The sequence below is a fragment of the Pimephales promelas genome, chromosome 19, assembly GCF_988280905.1.
Source record: "Pimephales promelas chromosome 19, fPimPro1.hap1.1, whole genome shotgun sequence".
NCBI lineage: Eukaryota > Metazoa > Chordata > Actinopteri > Cypriniformes > Leuciscidae > Pimephales > Pimephales promelas.
In genome coordinates this window covers 14,780,243-14,807,317 of record NC_142787.1, presented here as the reverse complement: position 1 = coordinate 14,807,317, position 27,075 = coordinate 14,780,243, and the positions used below count along the sequence as shown (strand labels likewise).

The 27,075-nt window shown below is 36.1% G+C and overlaps 1 protein-coding gene across 3 annotated transcripts in view; it reads right to left on the bottom strand.

Moving 5' to 3' along the window:
• Positions 1-27,075, bottom strand: part of col5a1 (collagen type V alpha 1 chain) — a 136,237-nt gene that overhangs the window by 40,280 nt on the left and 68,882 nt on the right. For all 3 annotated transcript variants that reach the window (XM_089123894.1, XM_039658761.2, XM_039658762.2), the window contains exons 5-21: positions 22,039-22,170; positions 14,651-14,767; positions 13,450-14,094; positions 10,552-10,980; positions 10,149-10,205; positions 6,023-6,064; positions 4,305-4,367; positions 4,090-4,164; positions 2,148-2,240; positions 2,007-2,063; positions 1,871-1,924; positions 1,695-1,748; positions 1,545-1,598; positions 1,315-1,368; positions 850-903; positions 716-760; positions 119-172 (exon numbers count right to left, since the gene is read on the bottom strand). In XM_089123894.1, coding sequence (XP_088980020.1) covers positions 119-172; positions 716-760; positions 850-903; positions 1,315-1,368; positions 1,545-1,598; positions 1,695-1,748; positions 1,871-1,924; positions 2,007-2,063; positions 2,148-2,240; positions 4,090-4,164; positions 4,305-4,367; positions 6,023-6,064; positions 10,149-10,205; positions 10,552-10,980; positions 13,450-14,094; positions 14,651-14,767; positions 22,039-22,170 — 2,079 coding nt within the window. The remainder of the gene's footprint in view (positions 1-118; positions 173-715; positions 761-849; positions 904-1,314; positions 1,369-1,544; positions 1,599-1,694; positions 1,749-1,870; positions 1,925-2,006; positions 2,064-2,147; positions 2,241-4,089; positions 4,165-4,304; positions 4,368-6,022; positions 6,065-10,148; positions 10,206-10,551; positions 10,981-13,449; positions 14,095-14,650; positions 14,768-22,038; positions 22,171-27,075) is intronic.

The window sequence follows — 27,075 nt, the reverse complement described above, 5'->3', positions numbered from 1 at the left end:
AAAAAATAGATATATATTTAACCATACTGTACAGTAAGTGTATAAATAACATGTTGACTGATTTGATTCAATTAGAATCTAAATAATTGATTCAGATTAAGATAAAGTATGTACTCACAGGAGGTCCAGGTGCCCCCTGGGGACCTTTGGGGCCCAACAAACCACGAGGACCCTGAACAAGAGAAACAGAGAGTTTTGTTTGCGTCATTCAGATAAAGTGGGTGGCACGCGCCTGGTCATGTGACCTCACCATGCATTCGAAATAAAACAGTTTTTCTATGTAACATATATGACTCTTCAGCTCATGTGCTTCATTTTAAACATATTTGCCTAAAGTACAATTTATTTGTGAGGTTTTGAAATATTTAATGGTGACTTTAAACATACTTTAAATATCTTTTTGGACATCAGTGTGTTTATATATATAGGCAAGAAAGAGTGGATAAAGTCTCTCCCAATCTAAATGGTGAATATGGAGCGCACCCTGCTGGACAGAGTCTAAAACTAGTGTTCATTTGACTAAACCTCGTTCATCAACCCTCTCTCTGAGGGATAATTTCACTTCACATCCATTATGTGCAAAATACCTAAAAAAAAAAAATGAGTGACATGCATTTGTGGATTCACTACACTGGAGGAAACGCTATATTACAATAATGATGGATTAGAGAGGATAAGAGTGCATGCTGGGATACTGGAGGAAATATTAACTCACCGGTTCTCCGGGCAGACCCCTGGGTCCGACCTCACCGTCGTCGCCCTGGGATACAGGAAATGATGTCATTTTATGATACGTTTAGATAAAGAAAAACTGTACAGATGATGAAGGAAATAATAAGGAGCTCATACTCTTTCTCCATCCTCTCCTGAAGGCCCAGGCGGCCCCTGAGGTCCCGTCTCACCCTACAACCCCAAAGACACACTTGTCAATATTCAAATAATCAATCAACCAGTTTACATGATTACTGTCATTTCATTTTGCATGATTACTCCCAAATAAATTATCAAATGGACATTGAACGTTGCCATTTTTTTCAAGAATCATGCATTACAGTGAGCCATTTGATTTGAGGGGATTTTTTTTAAATAAACTCTGTTCAACATACTTAAAAATGTTTAATATATGTTCAAACAAAATCAAATGTATTTGATAATAAAATAAATCTCTATTTTTAAAACATTCATGATTCATGACCCTTTTACTGCCAAATCAAAATAGACATTAAATGCTATCTGAAATCAATTTCTTAAGATTGGCCAAGCATAATCATGTATTCCAGAGAGTTAAAATAAAATAATATAATAAATGTTTACCCTGTGACCCTTTTCACCGGGCAAACCAGCGAGACCGTCGAATCCTCTGTCACCCTGTGAAGCACACAAACCGGAAAGAGTTCAGAAATAAGAAATAGTCATCAGTAACTGTAATCTGTCTACATGCTATCAAATTGACCCTATTTACTTTTTATTGATCATATTATACGTCATAACTGTATGTTTTGATAAAAGAAGTCAGTCAATATGTCAATCTTCTTCAGTTTTACCTTTGTTCCCGTCTGTCCAGGCATCCCTCTGGCTCCATCTGAGCCGGGTCGACCCTATGCCACAAAAAACATCATTTTTGTTCATAAATCAATAAGTCAATAATAATCACTCAGGCTTCTGCACAGACTCAGTGAAAAACGCAAACTTACCCTTCTACCAGGCTTTCCAAGAGGGCCTGCGGATCCCAGTGGACCACGAGGACCCTAAAAACACACACACACACAGGTCTCAGAACAGCTCTAACTTGCATTGAAGCGCCTTTCATTGTCATCTAAATAGATTTGGCACAAATAGCTGAGGATTGTGGGTAATGTGTGATGCCTACCTGAGGTCCTACTTCTCCAGACTCTCCTTTCAGTCCAGACACACCAGGAGGACCCTGGAAAAATCAAATCAAACATGAAACAAAATCATACATACTGTCATGTTGACAGATGATAATAGGATACAGACATACGTACCAGAGGACCAGTACGGCCAGTCAAACCCATCGGTCCAGTTGGACCCCTCATCGCCAGCTTTATAAAAATAAAACAGAGCGATTAGTATGCATACAGGTGCATGTGGGTGTGATACAATGTGTATTAGTGTGTGTCTTTTACCCTGGCCTGCTGCATGATGGCTTGCATCTGAGCCTCTTGGGCAGAAACAGCAGGACCTTTATGTCCACTGTCCCCTCCTGTACTCATGCGGAACTACAGAGACACAGCGGGACAAAGCTATTAACATTCAGACTAAAAACAATAAGTTATTTAGCATGCATACGGAAGAGTGAAGTATTCAGAATATTATTCAATACTAGCATACTGCAGAATATTACAAAAACCAAAAATAGAATGGTAAAAGTTATAAATTCTACATCATTTTTAATTTGCATGCTAAATTCAATGAGTGGTATTTAGTTATAGAAATAAATACAGTATCTGAATAAAAAAAAAATAAAGTGTTCCACTGTCACGTTGCAGGTTGGAACATCGAAGAAAGCAGGATCCAAATGCAGCAGCAGTAGTAGTAGTACTTTTATTAAATAAACCAAAGCCTAGACATACTCAAACCCTCAGACACAGAGAACAAGCACAACATCAAGAACCCACAACCACTGTAACACGACACATGGTTTAAATACAGAGACTAACAAGCTAAATGAGATAACAAGGGGCGTGGCATACATGAACACAAATGAGGAGCGGGAAAAAGGGAACAGGACTGAACCAAGTGCACAAAGATAGGGGGAACACAGATAGACATCATTACATCCACCTATTTTAAAAAAGCGATTAATCACGATTAATTGCATACAACATAAAAGTTTGTGTTTACATAATATATGTGGGTGCATTGTGTATAATTATTTTGTATATATATATATATATATATATATATATATATATATATACACACACACACCCATGCTTGTATATATTTAAGAAATATTTTCATGTATATACTGTATATAGATTTATACATAATTTATATATATATATATATATAATATTTATTTCTTAAATATAAATGCATGTGTGTGTATTTATATATATATATATATATATATATATATATATATATACAAAATAATTATACACAGTGCACCCACATATATTATGTAAACACAAACTTTTATTTTGGATGCGATTAATCACAATTAATCGTTTTACAGCCCTAGTTAAAATAAAATATTGTGTTTAAAAAATAAAATAGCTTTAAAGTATTCAACCTATTTTTGAAAAATAAAATAAAACAGTAAAGTACATACTGCAAAAAGATAATATAAGTAAGTATGGAATTCAGACTACCATCCTACTTTTAATATTTTTTCCCATATAAACGAATATAACGAAGGCAGAAATAATGTGACTAGTATTGTAGGATGCAGTTTCATCTGTGTGCATGGGTTGATCCGTGGTGCCATCTGGTGGCTGAACCTATTCACTGCACTTTCAAGAGTAAGACTGCTTGTTTTAAAGTGATCTTCATGTGCTGTTGGTTGTTTCATGACACAGTATTGGTTTTCAAGAGTATTTTTTTCAGATTTGAGTAGAGGTAGTGTAGAGGGTGGGGTTTAATGACAATCAAATGTTGATGGTAAACAACATATACACACCGGACAACATCCTGTTCTAGAACATCTGGATTTGCTATGGAAGCATTCCAGAACCCTCTACTGAAAGACATTGTGAAGTCGCTGCACGTTCCGGAATAAAAAAAAAAACGTATATTGGACTAACAGCTGGGAAAGAGGAAATTTGGAAAAGCTGAGAGTATGTGGAATTTGTGAAATGTGTCAGTGAGCGTGATTGATAGGGGATCAAAGCAGCAAAGGGACGATTATGTTTCTCAAATCTCTCTGACATGATTACCACTGTTGAACCACTGAATGAAAATCAATCAAGCAGCGCAAAAACTAACATCTATTAACATTCATTATGACAGGTTACAGGCTAAAACTGATCTCAGTACAGTTAAATTGGGCTTTAAAAGCATCTGTGAAAAGGTGAAATTTGAAAGTGTAGTTTAGTTTTTGTAAATGTGCTCATAATAACATACAGGCAACATCAGGACAGTCCCTGGAGGTCCTGGAAGACCATCGGCTCCAGGAAGACCAGCGCGACCAGGAAGACCCTGTCAAGAGCAGAGGATTGTGGGTAATGCATAAAACAGGAAGAATATTTAATGTAATGTATTTCAATCAGTAAAGCAGCAGTCGACATTTTGCAGAACCCAATTTTCGTTAGCTTGTTTTTGTTTTCAAGGTTTCTTACCCTCTCACCAGGATCTCCAGCACTACCTGGGGGTCCCGTTGAACCTGGAGGGCCGGGGAGACCCTAGAACAACACAAAGATACTGTCAACACACACATAAAGCCACTGCAAACACACAAACACGCATGGGTGTTGGTCCAGTAGGACTCTAGATCACTGCTGGACTCTTTCCATTGCTCAATTGCTCATACTCATTTTGTTATAGTCCCAATAGAGCCATCAATTCCATCAATTCACCAGCTGAGAGAAGAGTTGCTTTATTAATAAGTAGGTCAAGAATGAAACTGAAGAAACAAAACAGACATACAGCTGTTTAGCATTGTCAGCAATAATCACTGAGCCTTAAACAGGTCAGGTTTCCCAGTAACTAGGTAAGGTTTGCAAAATGATTTATTTCTTTTACAATGTACAGTCTCTCTGAACTAGTTTTGTGGGAAATCCTCTGTATTTGTTAAATACTGATGTTTATCAGCTATGTTTCGTTATACAGTGTTATTTTAATATTATTTCAATACTGTTATAGTATTTAATACATTTTTGAATTTGCTTTTATTTCTTTTTTGATATTTCATTTAGTTTCGGTTTTATGATTTTTTTTTACATTTCTATATATTTCTATATAGCTTTAATTTATTTTTTATGTTTTAGTTATGTTTATGTTATTTTTTTTAGCAATTTTAGTACTTCAACTTCATTTATTTTAGTTTTTTTCTCAGCTAATATTATTATTTGTATTTCATGTCATATGTTTTAGCTATTTTCTTGTTTTTGCCATTGTTAAATGTGATTTTTTAAATATATTTTTATAAAGATTTAACATTTTTTATTTCAGTTTTATTTTAAGCAATTTTAGTACTTTTTCCACACAGTTCTTTTTAGTTTATTTATGTTTTCATATAATATTTATATTTTATTTTAATAATTAAAACCATTTTTAATTTACAATTTTGACCTTTAGTTCAGATTACACGATTTTAGCCCGATTTTGGCACGATCCGTTTGACGTAGGGTGTCGTGGGGACAGCGTCGGGCGTCGGCAGGCAAGATTCGATCGTCTCATCTCGTATAGTGTGTCATAGTGGGCGCCAACCTACGTCGCGTCTGCGATGCTTCACGACATCGCGACAAAAAGACTAGCATGTTTCATTTTTTTAACGGTCTTCCACGACGGCTCCGTCACATGTATGAGGTTGACCAATAGGAGCCCAGAACCTTTTCCGTACACAACTTTCAAAAATGGCGAAACGAAAGAGAGACGATGGTGCTAACGTTAAAACTAAAAGTAAAAATTTGTAAGAAAACAATATTTTACCTCAAGTTATCTTTGGAGGATTGACAGCCCATAGCAATCAAGAAACATGTCCATTGTCAGGTTTTCTTTCTTTTTTTTTACTTTTTTATGAACACAGGACAGCCAATACAACACTTCACTTCATCCATTGTTTGTTTACGTTTCCGCTACTAGTCGCAACATGTAGTCTGAACTGTCTTGTCCACGACACGACAAGATTTCAGGAGTCAAAATCATTAGTCTGACACAGTGACTATCATAACAGACAAAAAAAATCAGGTAATCTGAACCGGGCATAAGTTAGAAAACAACATAGGTAGCTTGACTGTAGTTTAACTAGAGTTTAACTAAAGCTAGATTTGAAGTACTTTCAAAGTACACATATGGAAACACACACACACACACACACACACACTGATAGACTTACTGTGGGACCCTCTGGACCAGGTGGGCCTTCGACCAGCATTCCCTACAAGAACAGAATAACATAAACACATTCAAATAACAGCCTAAACACAACCTTCAACACAAATATAAGATCTTAAGTGAAAGACCATCACAGCTTTGGTCAAAATCATTATATTAAAAATACAGTACATTTCTCTTATCCTTTTTTTATTTCAAGTCTGTGGGCTGAACTGTGTGTGTGTGTGTGTGTGGGGGGGGGGGGGGGGTTGGGTGTGCACTTGGCCACAGGTCGCTGTATGGATGATAGCAGCATCATCAGGAAGTCTGTTAAAACACTGATGCCTGTTTCTCATGGCCTTGACTGTTGAATGAAGCATGTGAGATGATCTTTAAACTGAGTCCTTTGTTTAAGTTTTGAAACTAATATTTAACTTCTATTTAATATTTTTCATATGAATCAAATAAAAAAAAATAGTTCTAGAGGATATAAAACTATTGTAGTTCATTAAACATGCCTCAAAATATATTGGATATTATGCCCCTTATGCCCAAAATATCTAGAATAAGGGGCATGAAGGGAGAATATTTTTTTATTGTTTACAAAAACTTGTGAGTGACGAAACCATTATAAAACTGGCAATGATTGGCTGTCTGATAACCATAAACAGCACACATTTATGCTAATGACCCATATTTGTGAAAGAATTGTATATTGTGATGTTCCACATTTGTAAATGTGTCTGCTAACTGCATAAATGCTAAAATAAAATATAATTTACAAAAGGGGTCATGACATGAGAAACCAAATTTTCCTTGATCTTTTGACATATAAAAGGTTTTTGTGCCATTAAAACACAACGTCCTCCTCATTATAAACAAAGCATTTATTTAATCAAGTACACAAAACGGCTCGTTTGTGGGATTTGTGACGTCACACGGGCAAATACATTTGCATATGACTGCCTCCAGTGAAAGACAAAAACAAATCTATACATCGTCACACCATAAGCCACTGGCATTCAGTCACTTAACGGCTGAAACTTGCCTTCACTGGATGTGAGCGTCACGACGCATCAAAAGCAAAAAAAGCACATTATAATCACTGACACTGTCTACACTAGATACATTATACAGTTTCTGACATTCTTTATGCACTTGAGTCTGTCAAAAACAGGCCAAATAGAAGAGTAAAAGAACGTTTGCTCTGACATGTCCAGTTTAGACAGCTTGTTTGTGTCTCTTAACAGACTTCAGAAGGATCTTAGCATCAGAAACGAGTGGATGGTTTATTTTAATGGCGTCCCGGATCACGTCAGAGTATGAATATGTTTGTTCGGAGCATTTTATTTTTTAAACAAGGCACAGTGAAATGGAGAGTTAAATATTGTTGCGTGCATGTGTGTATCATGGAAAATATGCTAGGGAAATTTTCAATTAAAACGGATCAGCTGTAACCAAATACACTGTGATCTGTATCAGGACATTCAAGCTATTTTGTCTAGAAAACGTCACCAGTCGTGATCAATTACTGATCAAAATGTGCTCGAATGAGTTGTGTCATAACCACAATACTACAATCATCTCAAGCAAGCCTATTAAGATTGAATGACAGTCACTGGGAGGTCCAGAGCTCAAAACAGAGGATCATACAGTATGTAAAGCTCAGGCTCAAATAAAGGGTAGTTCACTTTGAAATAAGTTTTGGAGATGTTTTAGCTTACCTCAAGTGCATCCAAGATGTAGGTGTGTTTGTTTTAGCAGTATTTTCAATTTTGATATTTTTAGGTCAAACAGTTGGTGTCTGTCAGTCATATAATGGAGGTCTATGGTCACCACCTCAAAGAGCATGCACAGAGAAGTCAAAATTAAACATGATTCAATGACTCGTAAATGCAAGTACACGTTGATGGCCTAAGACACGAAACGAGCGGTTAAACAGTATTTATATCGTTTTTACCACAAAGTGCTCGTGCCCTCAGATCACTTGAACGTGGCTGTGGTTACAAGAAGTAAAATCTATATAAAAACTGTTCGTTTTCTCACACAAACCGCTCGTTTCGTGTCTTAGGCCATCAATGTGTACTTACATTTATGAGTCATTGAATCATGTTTAATTTGGACTTCTCTGTGGATGCTCCAACGGTTTGACCTAAAAATATCAAAATTGAAAATACTCTGGAAACAATGACACCTACATCTTGGATGCCCTTGAGGTATGCTAAAACATACCAAAAATTAATTTTCAAAGTGAACTATCCCTTTAATTCAGGGATTTTACTATTAGATAAAAAAGAACAGAAGAAAAACACATTTGTTCATTGGAACATCTTGGTCTAATCTGACGCTTTTTAAAGTGCCGTGGGTCTTAGCGATGTCCCGAAGGCATCATGCGAGTGTGCTGTCGTGGCACGTTTGCTTTGTTTTGGTCCGTTCCTTACATGCCAAAAAACACAGAGTGGACATCAGTTTGTGTTTGCAGAAACGACAGAGACTGTGGGTTCTTGCAGAAAGAAGCATGTGATTTAAGCATTTTTCTTTCTCTAAAGCACATGGTCATCCTTCATTAAAACCAGCTGTCCTGATCTGTATGATTGTGCTTTTCCTCGACTCTGAAATAACACTGATCTTCTCATTGTTGTGTTATTTTATCTCTGCAACTTGTTCCCTTCAAGTTATTTCTTAATGTTCTCTGAACGTTCAAAAAGTAAAAAAAAAAAAAGTTTTTGCAAAGGTTAAGGGAACATTCCCTTTTAATACTTTGCAAACAATCTGTCTGGGGATGTTACTTTTTAATGTCCTCTAAACATTCTGAAACAAAAACATTAGGCGAAACATCAAATATGTTGTAAAAATGTTCTATGATTTGATAATAAAGAACAGATAACTATGAACGGATGGTTTATTAATGTTACTGGGTTACTGGGTTTGTTCATAAGGTTAGCTTAAGTTCTAAGAAGGTTGCCAGTTAGCTGGGATTTAGCCTCTTTATACATCCTGATGTTCATTCACACTAAATCCAGATGTCTTCTAGCGCCGCGTCCATGCTCTCATGCTGGGAGCGCAGAGACATCTGTTTGAAATCTCACAGCTGTTAGACATCAAGAGCCACGTGAGCAGTGAAGACTGTTTGCAATAATGATTCCCATCATACAAATATAATTGTCAGGCTTAGCATGGTAAACGCATCTTAGAGTCGGAGTCTAAAAAACAGGAGTGAATCGCTCTTTTCTAGAATGCAAATGCAAATCAGGAGTGAATCCAGCTTACTCTGAGAAAGGCGACTGATTCAGGTTTTTTAGCTGCCCGAATGTTTTGTATATGTAAATTTCTGAAATACACAACTTGGACACAGTCACCTCTGATAACAGATCACTCTAAATAGTAATGTCGATGTGTATTTTTTGTAAAGCTGCTTTGAAATAATATGTATTGTGAGAAGCGCTATACAAATAATTGTGAATTGAAATGCACCAAGATAAAGCAACAAGAGATGAGATATATTGTTGATTGATTGGTTTCTTTCTCAATACAAAATTTTGTTCTATAAACTGGTATATTAAACATCAGCCATGATAAGATTGGCTGTGATTGTGTCGTTTTGCTTCGCCGTTTCATATTTAGTGTGGACAGTGTGCTCATCGCTGGATGATTTGTTACATCACACCTGATTAGGACACTGTTAATCTTTTGCTCCTTGTATACAGTATAACATTCACATTTTTGTCATTTATATATATATATATTTAAATGATAAAAATGTGAATGTTATACTGTAAAAATGTGATAAAAGCTTGGGGTCAGTAAAATAAATTCATATTTTTATTCAGGAAGCATGGAATGAATTGATTTCTGAAGGATAATTTTAAAGGGACAATGTGTACTTTATGTATCTAGACTTCCTGTCATAGCTTTTTGGTACATAACGGCTGCCGTAGATGCAACGTGCATTTGAAAAAGCGAGGCGCTGTAGAGCACAATTCGTTTGAATGCAAAATACATTTTCACCACTAGCTGGGAGAAATTCCTACACAATGTCCCTTTAAAACTTGAACTATTATTTTTTTTAAACTGTTACTTTAAATTGTGCGTGTAAAATCTTACCGACCCCAAACTTTTTAACGGTAGCGTAAGTGTGTGCCACTTACGGGTTCAATGATCGCAGGCTCTCCTTTCTGGCCTTTCTCTCCTCTCAGTCCATCCACCTTTGGAAACACAAACTCGATTTAATGAGGGTATATCAGTGTAAACACAATGTGGATTATAACTGGAGTTGCAGGTAATAAATAAAACAAACAATTCTGAGAACTTGTTATGATAGTTCAACCTCATGTTGTTTAAAATTCCATTTTTTAAATTTCGTTTGTTTCCTCCATTGAGCTCAAAAGGTCAATTTTGTTCCATGGAAGAAAGGAACACAATTCCTTTCTTCCATGCAACACAATTTGTCCTTTTGAGCTCAATGGAGAAAACAAACGAAATTTAAAAAAAATGATAAAACAAATAGATGTTTCCCACAAGTTTGGATAGATTGGTGTAACTGGAGATCACCTGTCCATAGAACTCGTCGGTCTCCGCAGGCAACGCTTTGTTGCCGTCGGTGTATAGGTCGTCATAACCATACATCTTCTCCAGTTCTGCATCGGTGTAATCTCCGATGGACTCCTCCTTAAACGTGTCAACATCGATGGAATGTGCTTCTCCACCGATTCCTCCCTGTCCTCCCGTGGCAACAGACCCCGCCCCCGCACTGGCCCCAGCAGTGGCGGATCCGCCCCCAACTGAGCCACTGGAAGAAATAGCCCCGCCTCCAACAGAAACAGTCCCGCCCCCTGCAGACCCTGAAGAACTGCTGCTGCTGCTGCTGCTGCCGCCTCCTCCCACGTTGTAATCTCCCTCTCCGTATCCTTCTCCATATCCCTCTCCATAGGTCAGATCCTCACCCTCACCGTACAGGGTATCATCGTAACCAGCATCAACCTGCAAAAACAGTAACAGGCCATCAGATATCATAACCCACCAATAATTCAGTGTTTGTGCACTGTGTACATCTATGGATTTAGAAATTGAAATATCTATAAAAGTCCATCTCACATGTCAAGTAAAAAACAAAAGAAGACAAATATGAATTTCAGTCTTTGTTTTTCAAAACGAATTCAAAATTCAATTTGAATTCGAAATTCAAAAATTCAAGATTCAACAGATGTGAATTTCATTTTAGTCTGCAGTGACGTATTTTCAGAGTCCCTATGAAATCAAAATTGACCATACTTACTTTGTTTGCCTAAATTGATCGTTTTGTGGTGAACAATTCATACATGCAAGTCAAAAAAATTTTGGCTTCGTAATCTTTAATCAAAGTTTGAAAATGCTCCTCCCCTCTGCATTGGAGGACCTTTCCCGATGACGTAGGCTTTACGGTTTGGGTGTCTCCTTAACATCCATAACCACGCTCCTCCAACTGACAGCTGCTGTGTGTTTGCGAGCGCCGAGCGAGCATTGATTGACAGCGTGTGTAAACTTGCGTCATCCTCCATTTCAGAATGAAACACCCATTTTTCTAGATCCAATCAGGTGCTAGTTAGAAAAAAAAGCCACGCCCACTATTTTGCCTCATTTAGTATTCCGTTTCTCTCTGAAATACGTCACAACACTGGAGAAAAGTCGTTTGCAACTTCCGGTTCACGGGGACTTTAAACAAAATGTATGTATATATATATATATATATATATATATTAGGGCTGTCAGTTAAACGCGTTATTAACGGCGTTAACGCAAACTCTGGCGCTAACACAAACCCACTTTTTGGCCTAGCAAACTTTGTAGTTTTCTTTCACATGCTTTTGCAACAGAACGCAGCATGTGCACGCTGTGCTATGAAAGCCATTCATTTCAATGGCTTTCGCCGTGCGAGGACGCTCCTTTGCCGACCAAAGCACAAGCGGATCTAGCTAGACCGTAAACAAAACAACAGACACACACTTGTTTGGGCTTGCGAGCCGGCCAAATAGTAGGTTAACGTTACGTTTTGAGTGGATGACGAGCGCGAGACACCGAAATGGATGCCAATAAGATTCTGAATGAAAAGTTTACTTTTAAATAGTTGCCAAATGGTTCAATTGACAAGACCAAAGTGATCTGTGTGTTTTGTCATTGTGAACTGAGCTATCATCATCGCAGCACATCCAGTCTGAAATACCGCTTGATGATGGCCAAGCACACACACACACACACACAGCTGATGCGAATTCTCCGCCCTCTCGTGAATATCAGGACCTTGTCAGTATTTCTTTCACCCTTTTATTGATGGACAGTGTTACATTGTGTGAGAGATTATTTGCTCCAAATGAGAATTTTTTATTGTGAAATTGAACAGTATGCCAATGTTGTTGTCAATAAAAAACATTTGCACAAAGCAAGCCGATCCACTTCTTCATGTGGATAAGAGCATTAAAATGAGAAAAAATAATGGGACAAAAAGAAATCAAGAGACATTTAGAATAGCTAAAAATGTGTGATTAGTTGCGATTAATCGCGAGTTAACTATGACACTAATGCGATTAATCACGATTAAATATTTTAATCGTTTGACAGCACTAATATGAATATGAATATATGTATATATATATATACGTATATATATATATATATATATATATATATATATATATATATATATATTCAATTATAATATTATACATCTATAAATTAGAAGTATTATAATGTATAATGTTGTGTATATATTTATAATTAATAATAATTATATATATATATATATATAATATTTTATAGTTAATGTTTTTTTACATTTTATTGATAAATATTACATTTAACAATATATGATAAATTTGTAATATAATTATAAAATAATTATAATTATTTCTAATGTATATTATATATGTTCTCTGTTTATTATAAAATTATAATAATAAATGTATAATATATGATATATTTTTAGTAATATAAAATGTAAATATATATATGGACATTGAAAGTGAATTTTGCAGTAATTGCAAAACTTTCGATAACACTTTATTTCGAAAGTCCACTTTAGACATTCTACTACAAATAAGTCACTTTTCAACTACATTTCAACTAACTGTCATTAGAGTATTAGCAGAATGTCAGCTTAATATCTGCAAACACTTTATTTTTTTGGTCCCCCAAAGGACATTCAACTGACTATGAGTAACTTGGCGACTACAAGTAAACTTATTCTCCTAACCCAAAGCCTAACAACTAACAGCCTACTGACAGTCTACTATAACATACTAATACTCTAATGAGAGTTAGTTGACATGTAGTTGAAAAGTTATTTATAGTTAGTATCATGTCGAAATTGACTATAAAGTGTAACCAAACTTTCAAAACATATGAAATACCTTTAAAACACATGAAATTCTTTAAAAATATAGTCATTACAATATAGTCAATAAAAACTAAACTCACTGAGGTAGAGGTAGAGGTAGAGCTAGAGCTGGAGCCGGTACTTCCTCCAGAACTGGAGCCGGAAGCGATACTGATTCTAGAACTAGAGCCGGAGCCGGAGCCGGAGCTGGAGCTGGAGCCAGTGCTGATTCTGGAACTGCTGGAGCCAGAGCCGGAGCTGGAGCCAGTGCTGGAGCCAGAGCCGATACTGATTCTGGAGCCGGAGCCAGAGCTTGAGCCGGAGCCGATACTGATTCTGGAGCTGGAGCCGGAGGTTCCATTGCTAATGATTGTGACAATTCCATCTCCTCCTCCTCCTCCTGATGACGATGATGATGATGATGATGTGATTATCCGCCTATCCAGGTCTCCTCCCAATCCCATATCCCCCTCACCCAGTCCAAAATCTACTTCTCCTCCAGCACCAGTGCCTGTGCTAGTGATCGTGATGGTTCGGGAGCCATCCGGCCGTGAGGTCGACTCGTCGTAGTATGTATCATATCCGTTCTCGTATCCATCGTATCCGCCATACGAGTCCTCACCATTAGCGGTGGTAGAAATGGAGGATGAAGAGGATGAGGAAGAGCTACTCGATGAACTACTGGAGCCTCCTGTTCCACTAGTGATAACTGAGGAAACCACGCGACCGCTATCCGGAACAGACACCTGGTAAACACAGTAAATAGACACTTTTTAAAGAATAGACAGGCTGGGAATTGGCACTGATTTTCTGGTTCATTTGGATTCAATTTCAATCCAGTTGATCCCAGGAATATTTCAGTTTCACTGTGTAGAAATTCTCTGTGTAACTGTGCAAATCGATCTATAGTACAGTAAATTTGAGCGACAGTCCCGCTACCATTTGTTATTCATTAAATATCTGTTTTACTTGCAAATATGTCAAATTATGGAACAGAAATGGCCAACAAACACAGTTTAATGATGACTTTAAGAATAAATATTAGATCTTAACTGTTTCATAAAATTTTATTTTATTTTTTGTTAATTAAAATAAAACAGAAACATTAAATAAATCAAACTAATCAAACTAAAACCGATCAAATAAATGTATGCTAAACAGAAAAATACAACAATGAATAAAAATGACAAATTACTAAAGCTCAAACTAAAATTAGAAAGAAAGCATACAAAAATAAAAGCTTATTAAAAAAAATTGTAAATACTATAAATAGTACATAAATACTATTAAAACACCACTGACCGTTAGGTCTTCAGTTTCGCTTCCAGTCGCGTCATCAGTTGCCGTTTCTGCTGTCTTTTCCCCGTCCATGTCCTCATAGTAAGGATATTCGTAATAGTAGTTATCATCCTCTGTGTTCTGAAGAAAAATCATTTTAATATTGAGTGTTATTAAATGTTATTTAATATAACACAGTACCATCAGTGTTCCAGAAAGGAGAACTGATCATTGAGTAACTAATAACTGTGTTCTAGAACACCACAATTACAGAGTCACTCATGTGAATATTCGGCAACACTTTACTTGAAGGGGTGTGCATAAGACTGACATGACACCTTCATAACCATGACATGACATATGTCTTGAATATGAAGTAGGGTTTATGCATGTTTACCACTTTCATTTAAGTGTCTTTTGCTCAATAATGACATTTTGAATGCAAATATGACATTAAGATGTCTTTGTTATGACATCTCATCATAAACCATAACATCATAACCGGTCAGTGTCTTTGTCATGACAACTTGACCTAAAATGAAGTTAAACTGTCATGTGGTTGGCTTTGACATTGGCTGTCATGAGGCATTATAACTGTGCCATGAATATTTTTCGTGACCTCAACTACAGTGCTACTAATTGAATTTGTCATTAAAAAGTTATAATGGCTTCATGACAGCTGATAGTCAAAATCAACCACCTGATAGTTTAATGTAATTTTAACCAATAAAGCTAGGTGGTCTCTTAAGTTTGATAATTAATCTGCTATGTCATGTTGTCTTAGTAATGTCAAGTTGTCATGACAAAGACACTGACAGGTTATGATGATGTATTGTTTTATGTCAATGTGTCATAACAAAGACATCTCAAACAATGTCATATTTGCATTAAAAATGTCATAACTGAGCGAATGACATTTAATGACAGTTCACAAACATGCATAAAACTTCCTTCATATTCATAACAGGTGTCATGTCATGATTATGAAGGTGTCATGTTAGTCTTATGTACACCCCTTCAAGTAAAGTGTTACTGAATATTCTAGAGTAAGTAAGCATGCATTTATTCGTTTTTAGCAAGTACATATGGGTAGTTGTTGACTATATTCCATGTACTGTAGTCACGTGGAATGAGATCATTCATGCTGCATGCATAGTAATTAGCAAAATGCTGTTTAAACTAGTTTCAGATGGAAAATACCACATCACACCACATACTACCCATTAAGATATAAACCTGCACATGGATCCATTTTGTCAATCTGAGCAATGCAAAAAAAATAATAATTTCTGAGCCTGAGGACACAAACATGATTTCAAAAACGTTTCTCTAGAGGCTCTCAAACGTTGACATCCTGTAATTATGGAAATTATGACATGATGTGAATGCAGCATATGTTGTTTGTTCTTCTTATATTATGTAAACGTATCTGAATTAAAAAAAAAACATTGTATATGTTGAATATAAAAATAATATATAAATATATTTAAAATAAAAAAAATATATACATACCAATATTTTTTGTATATTTTAAATTAAATAAATATCCATATATGTACAGGTATTTGATTATTAAACATTGAATATTCTGAATATAAAACTAGAAAATATAAATATATTTAAAAAGCACAATATTGCAGGTGGAACAAATGATTTGATAATTTTTCTTATTAATTTTACTTTATTTTATATATATATATATATATATATATATATATATATATATATTACTTTATATAAATATTCGACATTATATTTTTAAATAATTGAATATACATATACTGAATATTTGAAAATAAATAAATACAGATTGTTTCCGTCTTTTTTCATCCTTTCATTCATAAGTAGTACTCATGGCATGCTAATTAAGCAGTTCAACACTGGTCTTGATTTAATAGTTTGAAATTCCCATAGAAGAAAGAGCAGAGCAAAGGAAAGGAGGGATTCCCCCTGATCGAGTCCAGCGGAAATCCGTGTTCTCTCTTATCAAAGCGAGAAAGAGAAGAACGTGAGGAATTCCAGCCGCTCTGCGACCTCTCGCTCGGATCCGCCGTTGTGCCTCTCTCTCCCTAATTCCCGGATAAATCATCACGTTTTCATCTGTAGAGAGCTTTAGACTTGGCTTTTGAAGAACTGGTCAAAGGTGCAGTCGCTTTTCTTTCATATAGCCCCCTACTAATACCCCACACTCAGATTTACAGCTCCTGACACACACAAACGTGAAAAAGGTGAACGTTAGGTCAGGAGAGGGTCGTTTCCGTGCCAACACACTGACATCAAAGCCCTGAAAGATGTAAAAGTCATTCATGGCTGAAAATGCATGCTGTAGTCACGTGTATGTCATTTCTTTTTACAGACATAACTCAGAGATAGCCATATGTTTTTACCATGTGTTGGCCATAGCGGTCTTCCGATAGAAAGATATGAAGATTACTCACAGCTGTGGTTTAATTTTGGATTCTTTTTTATTCATTTTTGTTCCTGAGAATCTAATGGGAGAGCATCGCACTAGCAACGTTTTCATGGTACATTGAATCACACAGTATATACTGTGTATGTACTGTATATATACCGGCATCAAATTCACCAGAAACTCCAGCACTTTTGAAGTTTTATTAGTCACATAAATGTGTAATTATTTTTGCATTAAACTCCAGCAATCCCACAATTTCTTTGAGTGCGACTTTTGCTTAGCTCCCATAGAGAATCAATTGTTGGTCATCTCCGTGTTATTCAGCTTAAACTTTTTCACATGTTAAATCTCTCAATCTTTCATTTAATACCTTCTCTTCCTCTCTCCATTGCGCTCAGAGGATATTGGCATCTGAGTGAACGCAGATGCACAGAGACTGAGTGAACACACGATTGACCGCATGACCAATTTTTGATCTCTTCTATGTAATACACTCCTAATTGTTGACAAAATACAATTTTGGGGGGGTTTAAATGTGTTATCTCTACCAGAAAGGGTCAAATATGAATTTAGAATTTTATTTTTGTGACAAAACAGTCTATTATTTATTTATTTATTTATTGTATTAACAATATGTCAGCCATACGGAGCCCAAACGCCCTTCAGGCCGAGACCTGCTCACTTCCTCTCTCTCTCTATCACTCTCTCGCTCGTTCTTTCTGTGACTGATGAGGTCATCCGTTCGGCTGGAAAAATAAGTTGTGCAGCGCCTGCAGCTGGGTCTTTTCCGATGGAATGGAAAGAGCTGTAAAGAATTAATATGCCTGAATCTTACACACACAAGTGTGGGCATGTATTATTACTCCCTTTTAATTTGTTTCTCATTCCAAAGACTGAATAAAATTGAACAAGTGTATAAATAGTCAAACAGTGAGTGCTTTATCCAGTCAGATGTGCCAGATGTAACACCAAAACCAGATTTCTACATTTTCTTAGGAAAACCTGAGCAGTACTTGCACTAATAATAAATCATTTACCATTAAAAATTAACTTCTTAGCGACATTACCGGCTCACCCTTATGACCTCCGGTCAAAATGAAAGCTGCCATAGGGATTATTGCTAAGTGCTTTGCTGATGTGCTGGTTTTATTTTCACAGGATTAAGATTTAAAAGTGCGGTAACACTTTACTTGAAGGGGTGTGCATAAGACTAACATGACACCTTCATAATCATGACATGACACATGTTATGATTATGAAGGAACTTTTAGGCATGTTTGTGAAGTGTCATTCGCTCAGTTATGACATTTTTAATGCAAATATGACATTGTTTGAGATGTCTTTCATATGACACCTTGACATACACCAATACATCATAACCTGTCAGTGTCTTTGTCATGACAACTTGACATTACTAAGACAACATGACATAGCAGATTAATTATCAAACTTAAGAAACCCCCTAGCTTTATTGGTTAAAATTACATTAAACTATCAGGTGGTTGATTTTGACATCGGCTGTCATGAAGCCATTATAACTTTTTAATGACAAATTCAATTAGTAGCACTGTAGTTGAAGCCTTGAAAAATATTCATGGCACAGTTATAATGCCTCATGACAGCCAATGTCAAAGCCAACCACATGACAGTTTAACTTCATTTTAGGTCAAGTTGTCATGACAAAGACACTGACAGGTTATGATGTTATGGTTTATGTCAAGATGTCATAAGAAAGACATCTTAATGTCATATTTGCATTCAAAATGTCATTATTGAGTGAAACACACTTAATGACAGTTGTCATAAACATGCATAAACCCTACTTCATATTCAAGACATGTGTCATGTCATGGTTATGAGGGTGTCATGTCAGTCTTATGCACACCCCTTCAAGTAAAGTGTTACCAAAAGTGCTTTGGCTGTCCGAACACTCAACGAGATGTGAAAAGAATCATGTGTGCTGATCTTGACTGATCTCTGCTGTCTTTTTTGCTTTGGTTTTCTTCAGACTGGTTCAAACAGAACACCAAGGGTTCTGGGACATCCTTAAGGGCAGTACACACCAGGACGAATATCAGTGTTTTTCAACATATTTTTTGTGTTCACACTCAAGCGATTTTCGCTGACGATGAGCCGAGTAAACATGCACAGCAAATTTCAGGAGTTGAAAAATCATGAGTTAGGCAAAAAAAGTGTGAAAGAGTTAACTTTTTGGAGTTATTTTTTTTTAACTCTGACTACTGTTTGTGTTATTAGATACTCCCCGGCTGTGTTGTATTTTGGAGTTCATTCATTGGTGTTCAGGAGCGTGTTTTAACACTACACCTGGAGTTATTTTTGAGAAGTGCGCCACGACACGACCCTGCCGCTGCACAAAGGAATAATGGACTTACGCTTCGTCGTGAGGTAGGTAAAAGTGTAACTTGTATAAAACTATTTAAAAAATATATTTTCTGACAAACACGTTTGGTCATCGCGTAGCTGTTACGTTACAGGCTAGTTTGTTTAACGTCAACGACCATGACAAACTTGCTGTTGAACGCATGTTTAAATGACTTGTTTCAAATTTTGAAATGGCTATTTGCGTGGGTTTTTTGTCGATGTAAACGAGTTAACATTAGCTAACCGTCTTTCCATTCACCGTGTTTCTGAAAATGAGTGTTTTGCCGTGAAATTGATGCATCAATGCATTACAGGCAATTGAATTGTAACAGCTATGTAACGTATAGGCTACAGTATATTAGTGGACCCACGATGTGCGTGATTTTCAGCTTATATATTTTTGCATTCTCAATGAATGGTGCTAGATTATATTATGCCTCATGCTGTTGTTTTTGTGATCTTCAGACGACTGTCCTGCAGCAAGCGGTTGAAGGTTACTCCTCCTCAAGTCTGAACCAAATGGATTTGCTCAAATAAAGGCAGTAAATCAAGAGTATGGTGTCCAGTGTAGTAATTTCCACACAAAACATTATATTGTGTTAAATAAATGTTAACTCTAAGAAGTGTTAAACTAAACTGGTAACACTGGTAATGAGTTCATATAATTCATTTACTCTCTGTAGGATTAGTATTTTAACTCCATTTTAACTCTGAAAAAAGTGTTAAAAATTCAACTCCAAGAGCAGAGTTATTTTAACTCTGCGCTGGAGTCTAATTGATGGTCTCACATGTACACTCAGATTGAGTTGATTTTAACTAACAGGGAGTTTATTCCAAAAAACAGAATTTGCTGTGTGCAAATCCCTGACATTAGATGGTGCTTAATGTAAAACAGAAATAGTCCTATTTTGAAGTCGCAGTCGCGATTGTCATATAGTTAGTGTTGGGGAGTAGTTAACTACAAGTAGCGACGCTACTAACTTAACTACATTTTTCAGTAGCTTGGCAGTAGCTCAGTTGCTTTCTAAACAGTGTAGCTTTTCCAGCAGCTAACTACTTTATGCAGCAAGTAGCGGTGTAGCGCGAGCGTTTGTCAAGCCTGCGCGAATCAGCGCGATGCAAGGATATTCTTCTTCTTGTTAGATTTCAAACTAATTTTTTGCTATTACCGCCACCTGTTGTTTAATCACGCATCTTGCGACTAACTGTTCACTGATGTACAGAAGTGGGTTGACACACCCATTTTATGATTATCCATGATGGAGCAAGACGTGACGGCAAATTTGGAGGATGGAGAAACTATTTATTCAAGTTCAATCGGTGTTTTTGAGAAAATGTTCTATGTGCAATTTACGTTGGATGTATATTTTGTTCTTGCAATGTTGTAGGCTATTTGTTGCAATTTTGCACTTTTGACAAACACTCTGAGATATTTGAGTGTTGTGTGTAATAAAACAATACTCTTTGAAATTATAATTGTATTGCATTGTTTTAAACACTAAATATTTTACTTAAAACATTCCTCAGACACTTATTCAGTTATTTATAATACACATTGTTCAAAAAAGCAAAAGTAGTTTCAATGTAGCTAGCTACTTTTTGATAGTAACTTGTAGTGTAGCTAACTACTTTTCCAAAAGGATAGCTTGACTGTAGTTCAACTAACTTAAGTTACGAGTAGCTTGTAGCTTGTCAAACTACAGTTTCAGAGTAGCTTCCCTAACACTGCATATAGTTCTTTATGTACCGACACCAACGAGACCAGCAGCTCTACATTCATCTTGTCTTGCATCTTCCTCTTTTTATTTCTTCCTGGCAGTGTAGACGCTACTTGGCGTATATCTACTTCGCCATTGCGTATGTGTGGTCAGCAAGACCGTTTTGTGTTTGAGCGCCCCCAAGTTGTGTTTTACTGTAACTTCAGAAGCTCCAGACACGTGAGCAAAACGCCAATCTCATTGGTCGGACAGTTTTTGACGCGGCGCGTCAAACCAAAAAAACGAACCTGAGGCATTTTTTTTTCAATTACGCTTTTACGCGTGGTGTTTTTCACGTCGATGTGCACACTCACATTGGCAGCCTTTGTTTGGTCATGAGGCGTTAAACGTCGGCGAATATCGCACACGAAATTCGCCCCAGTGTGAACAGGCCTTTAGGTCGTGTGTCCACCAAAGTATTTTTTCAATTGTTTTCAATGGTAGCGCCACGTGTTTAAAAACGGAGAGAGTTTAGGGCGCAGAGAGTTTGAACTTCGGGTAAAACGCAGAGCTCATCATCACAGTCACATTTTACCCAGCCGTCCAATCACAGTGAAGGAGGGTTGGGACAAATATCACACCAACAGACTGCAACAACAGACGACAACAACCAGCATAACAGAACAAAAATTTTTAAAACAAGAGCCCAGAGCAAAAACTTAACATTGTATCGACATTTTTATATTCAGAAACAAACTATCCTCAAAATCAGATACTGGTAACACTTCCACAGATATTCCGGTTCATAGCAAGCAAAGCGTCTCAAGCTCCTGCAGCAAGACACTTTCAGCTGGCTAGAAAAGCACAATCTTATCCCTCTCACATCTCTGAAGGGAATCTTGGAGGAAGTATGAACTCACATATTCATCAGTGTTTGGGTCTTGGTTTTGGGGTTGTTCTGGGGCAGGAACCTCACAGTCGGGGCTGTAGTGCTCACAGTAGTCAAACGCAGCACGATGGTCCGATACTATCATCAGCTGCTGGATGTCCCCCTGGAAACAGAGAAATCTGCCATTACAACTTCTGAAGAGAACACAAAACAAATATAGAGGACTGACATATCTTTATACTAGATCTAGGGCATTTAAAAGGAAACATGAGGCAGTGGACCAGCGGGGAGAGACACACTTTTACTCCCTATAGACCACAGTGACTGCCAAATATAAACTGATCCAATTAAAATAAGGATGTAATGGATTGAAGTGCAGAAAAAAAAAAGCAGTTATATTTTATACAGCATACAGGGCTAATTCATTTTCGAAGAAATGTGAATCATTTTGACTCAACATACAAATAAATGCTTAAAAGATCTAGTTGATAATAATAACTTAAACAATAATATACGGTATAAATGTTAACACTTTATTTTACAGTGTCCTTGTTACATGTAATTACTTTAGTAATAACTATAATTAAGCATAATTACATGCAACTAACCCTATAAACCAAACCCCAATCCTAAACTAGTACTGTAATTACATGTAGTTAATTATTATTATTATAGTACTTAAATGAATAATTACATATTATTAATATTAAACTAATTCAGTAACTGCTCAGACTGATTTGTTATTATTTGGGTGAATGCAGATGAAACTGTTAACAGAAAAAAAAAAAAAAGCACTGTTCTTGATCGCAAAACCTACAAATGAAATATATACCAATCCATGAAGATTTGTCAAACAGCAATCACAAAATCTGGATGAGCTGGGCATTCAAATGAACCAGGAAGTAAAAATCAAATTCATCCAAAACTTAAAACACACACAGAAACAGGAGCGATAGCTGAGCTTTCTACAAAACAGCTGTACCCTTTCATTCAATGACCATAGTTTGTCGGAAAAATAATGAATACAGTATGGAAAAGGGATGAAACACCTGTTGAAATAGGACAGGAAACACACACACACACACACAGTTAAAGTGGGTCACAGTCTGGGAGGAGAGAGTTGAGTCAGAACCTGAGCAGACGCCAAAACTGTCCAATCGAATTAGGGCACAATGACCAGCAGGTAACACACACACACAAACAGACACACACAATACTTTGAACCATGACCAGTATAATCTGCTTCTAATTCCTTCTTCTGTAGAGCTTCGGAAATGATTCTGAATAAGCCAAAAAGACCCACAAACTCACACGTTAATGGTTTGATTCAGTCCGGATGTTTTTATGACAACATGTATAAAAAATGGGACATCAGCTTGATTTCCCATGATGCACTGCTGTGTTAGTTTATTGTTAATTCTTGTTATTAGATAATGTTTCTGCTATAGTCAGTGATTTTCAATTGATGTTCTTATAATTGTTTTAATTAGTTATCATTTCATTTGACCCATTTTAGTTCCTACTGTTTGTTTTGAGAGTTCAAGTATCAAGTATTACTCTTCTTCAAAAGCCAATGTTGCATCACCATTATGAAAAATGTAGTTTTGTTTGTAAATGTGCAGGAATTACTACACTGATTTATTATAGCAGTCAGATGTTATACACGCACAGATACACATTTTTCCCACAGCAATCCAAGGAAACTTGTACAAGCAGGCGGAGAAAATGTGGGCAAAGTGAGTGTGAACTTGGGAAGATGAATGTCTGGAACTGACATGAGTTTAGAGTCAAACATGAAGAGACTAGAGCACACACACATGACCTAATGGAGCAGTTTTAAATCATCATGGGAAAACAAGACAAAGAGAGAGAGAGAGAGAGAGAGAGAGAGAGAGAGAGAGAGAGAGAGAGAGAGAGAGAGAGAGAGAGAGAGAGAGAGAGAGAGAGAGAGACAGAGAGAGAGAGAGAGAGAGAGAGAGAGAGAGAGAGAGAGAGACAGAGACAGAGACAGAGAGAGAGAGAGAGGCAGAAGGCTCTCCAGGCTGTGTGGAGATCTAGTGTCGACCAAACCGCTAAACAAAGAGTTCTAGAAGACACATAACAAAGAGAATTATGGGTTAGAATTATGAGGAAAAAAAAATATTCTCAGAGAAACTTGACAAGTTTTACTTTAAGCAAAATTGATTAGTTACAACAACTACCGGTGTTTACTTATGAGAATACTAAAGGCATAAATGTTTTTAATTAAACAAAATAAAAGTAATTATTTCAGTGAGACGGATGGGCTACAGAGGAAAAATCACTTTCATTTAACCATTCATTTATTTTATTAATTCATACAATTATATTATTAGCATGCCGTTCATATTCACTAGATTTTTTAAATCAATACTTTTATTCAGTAAGGATGAATTTAATTGATCAAAAGTGACAGTAAAGACAATTATGATGTTATTTCAAATGAATGCTGTTCTTTTGAACTTTCTATTCATCAAAGAATCCTGAACAAATCACGGTTTCCACAAAAGAGTAAATTCAGCTTTTCCATTAAAATAAATTCAATTAGAAAACAGTTTTCATTTTAAATTCTAATAATATTTCACAATATTACGGTATTTTTGATCAAATAAATGCAGTTTTCTTTCCGATAATTTCACCACCCTCGAACTTCTGAACAGTGTTTTCTCCAAACAGTGAAGGTAACATCGGCCTTCCTGGTTTCATTCCCCTGTTTTTGTTCTATTTGTCACTCGTGACTTCTTCAGAAGGCTTTGCTGTAGGAACAATGACTGTAGTCATTTCTCGCTGGCTGTTGCTCTGGACTGTTTGCCAGTGTAAACATGTGTTTGGACCAGACACCAGATTCACATCCCAAAAAGTTTCCTAAATCCACACACACACACTTCAAACATTTTGAACTGGCCCAAAACACACAAAGACAAATCTACTGTCTTAATGTAAACTAAATATAATCACAGTAGATTAGTGAGCTAACAGACACTCTTATGCAAAGCAAATTACATGGACACAATGATGACAGACCAACCTTTGGATCTGCAGCACCATGCAAACAAACTCAGATGAACCCTAACCTAAAAACTTTTGGTATTTTTAAACGTGGTATAGTCCTTCATAAATCCCCATTTCCCTTGAATCTAGGATTAATCACGGTCATTCTCCGCTGCACATAAGCTAACAATAGCACAAACTGAAATATGGTCTGTAAAATGAACCCTTGCACTTTCTGCATCACTACAGATTTTAACATACAATATTTCTGTTTGCATCGCATGAAAGGAGAAGAGCAGAAACAGAGGAAGAGCGAGAGAGACAGAGGTGTACAGAGACTGATCTATTCTGGGATTTCTGTGTGTCTGAGAGACGTTTATCACATTAATGTGGGACAGAGAGAGAGAATAATAGACATTGCATTGTCAGCAACTTTGAAATACGAGCGCCTTTTTGCCAAAACTCCCCACATCTCTCTCCGGAGGCCGAGCTAACTGTTTCAGCAGCTGCCTGTGGCGACGTACGCAGCCAAAACACTGCACACACACACACACGTTTAAATGCTTCGAAACGCCACAACTTTTGCGAAAATTAGTGTCACAGGGGTGCAGTCAACAGAAGGGGGCGATAGACAGCACTGCTACGAATAAACAAAAATGGAGAAACGGTCCCAAACTTTTCTGGTAGGGAGCCCAGAGTACAGCACGTTCCCTTCAGTCCTTGAAAACATCTCGATTCCTTGTTCTGTCCTGCAATATTTCATTTCAACAGACATGCAACATGCTTACACACACACACACGCATTGGGTGAATCTCATGAAAACATCTCTGAGTCATATTTCAGCCCAAATGGTTCTTAATGGTCCATTTATATGTACACACACACATACACTCACATCTGTGTCGTATAGTATATAACATTATATTATTATATATGCATTATATTATAATTCTCATATATATATATATATATATATATGAAGAGTTCAGATGTAAAAGCCTCTAAATGCCATTTGAAATTTTCTTCTTTAATGATGATTTTTATCAAATGTATATTTGTATATTTAAGTATTTAAGTATACTTGTATATTTAAGTTCAGTAATTTCACTTAAATGGCAATGATAATTACCTATTACTTGTTATTTAAGTGAAATTACTGAACTTAAATATACAAGTTTGACAAAAATCATCATTAAATAAGAAAATTTCAAATGGCATTTAGAGGCTTTTGCATCTGAACTCTTCATATATATATATATATATATATAATTTATAGATTTATAATATAAGAATAATAAATAATTTATAATTGAATTATTCATTAATAATTATTAATTTAATAATATTATATAATTAATCTTTTATAATATATAATGATATTATATATTAAAAAACTTGCAGTATTATAATGTTATTAATCTTTTACTTTATACTATATAATTTTTTAATTAATAATTATTATTTGTAAATTATATTATATCTGTTTTATTTGTATCATAAAATTAATATATTCAATAATATAATATATACTGTATAGTAATATATTATATAGTAATATAAATAATATTATATTGATAAATCATACATTTAATAATATATTATATATACCGGTATGCACAATTATCACAATATTTTCATGCCAGTCTTCTCATGGTGATTCTCATTAAAGTAATACATTATTAACTGCACGATGAAACCACAGATAACTTACCACAATGAGGAATGAGGTGGGGAAATGTGTTTAATTATAATTACAATTACGACACAATCGTGAACAGATTAATTGTTCTGATTTGGGTGTTAAATGGCTCCGACACCTTGGTTAAGTTAAATTCACCCATGCATACACACTCTGTCCGGTTTAACTGGAGTTTTAAGAATTTTGAGGTCTTGTACTTATTAGGTTTGTTTAAAAATGACATCATCGCAGCTGCTTATGACCTCATCAGCCCAAGACAAGGGAAACAGACCGCATGTGATCTGCATTACAACATGGACTCTCGCAGTGGGAGAGATTGGGAAAAGATTTGAACAAAGCAGCATGAAACTCACCACAAA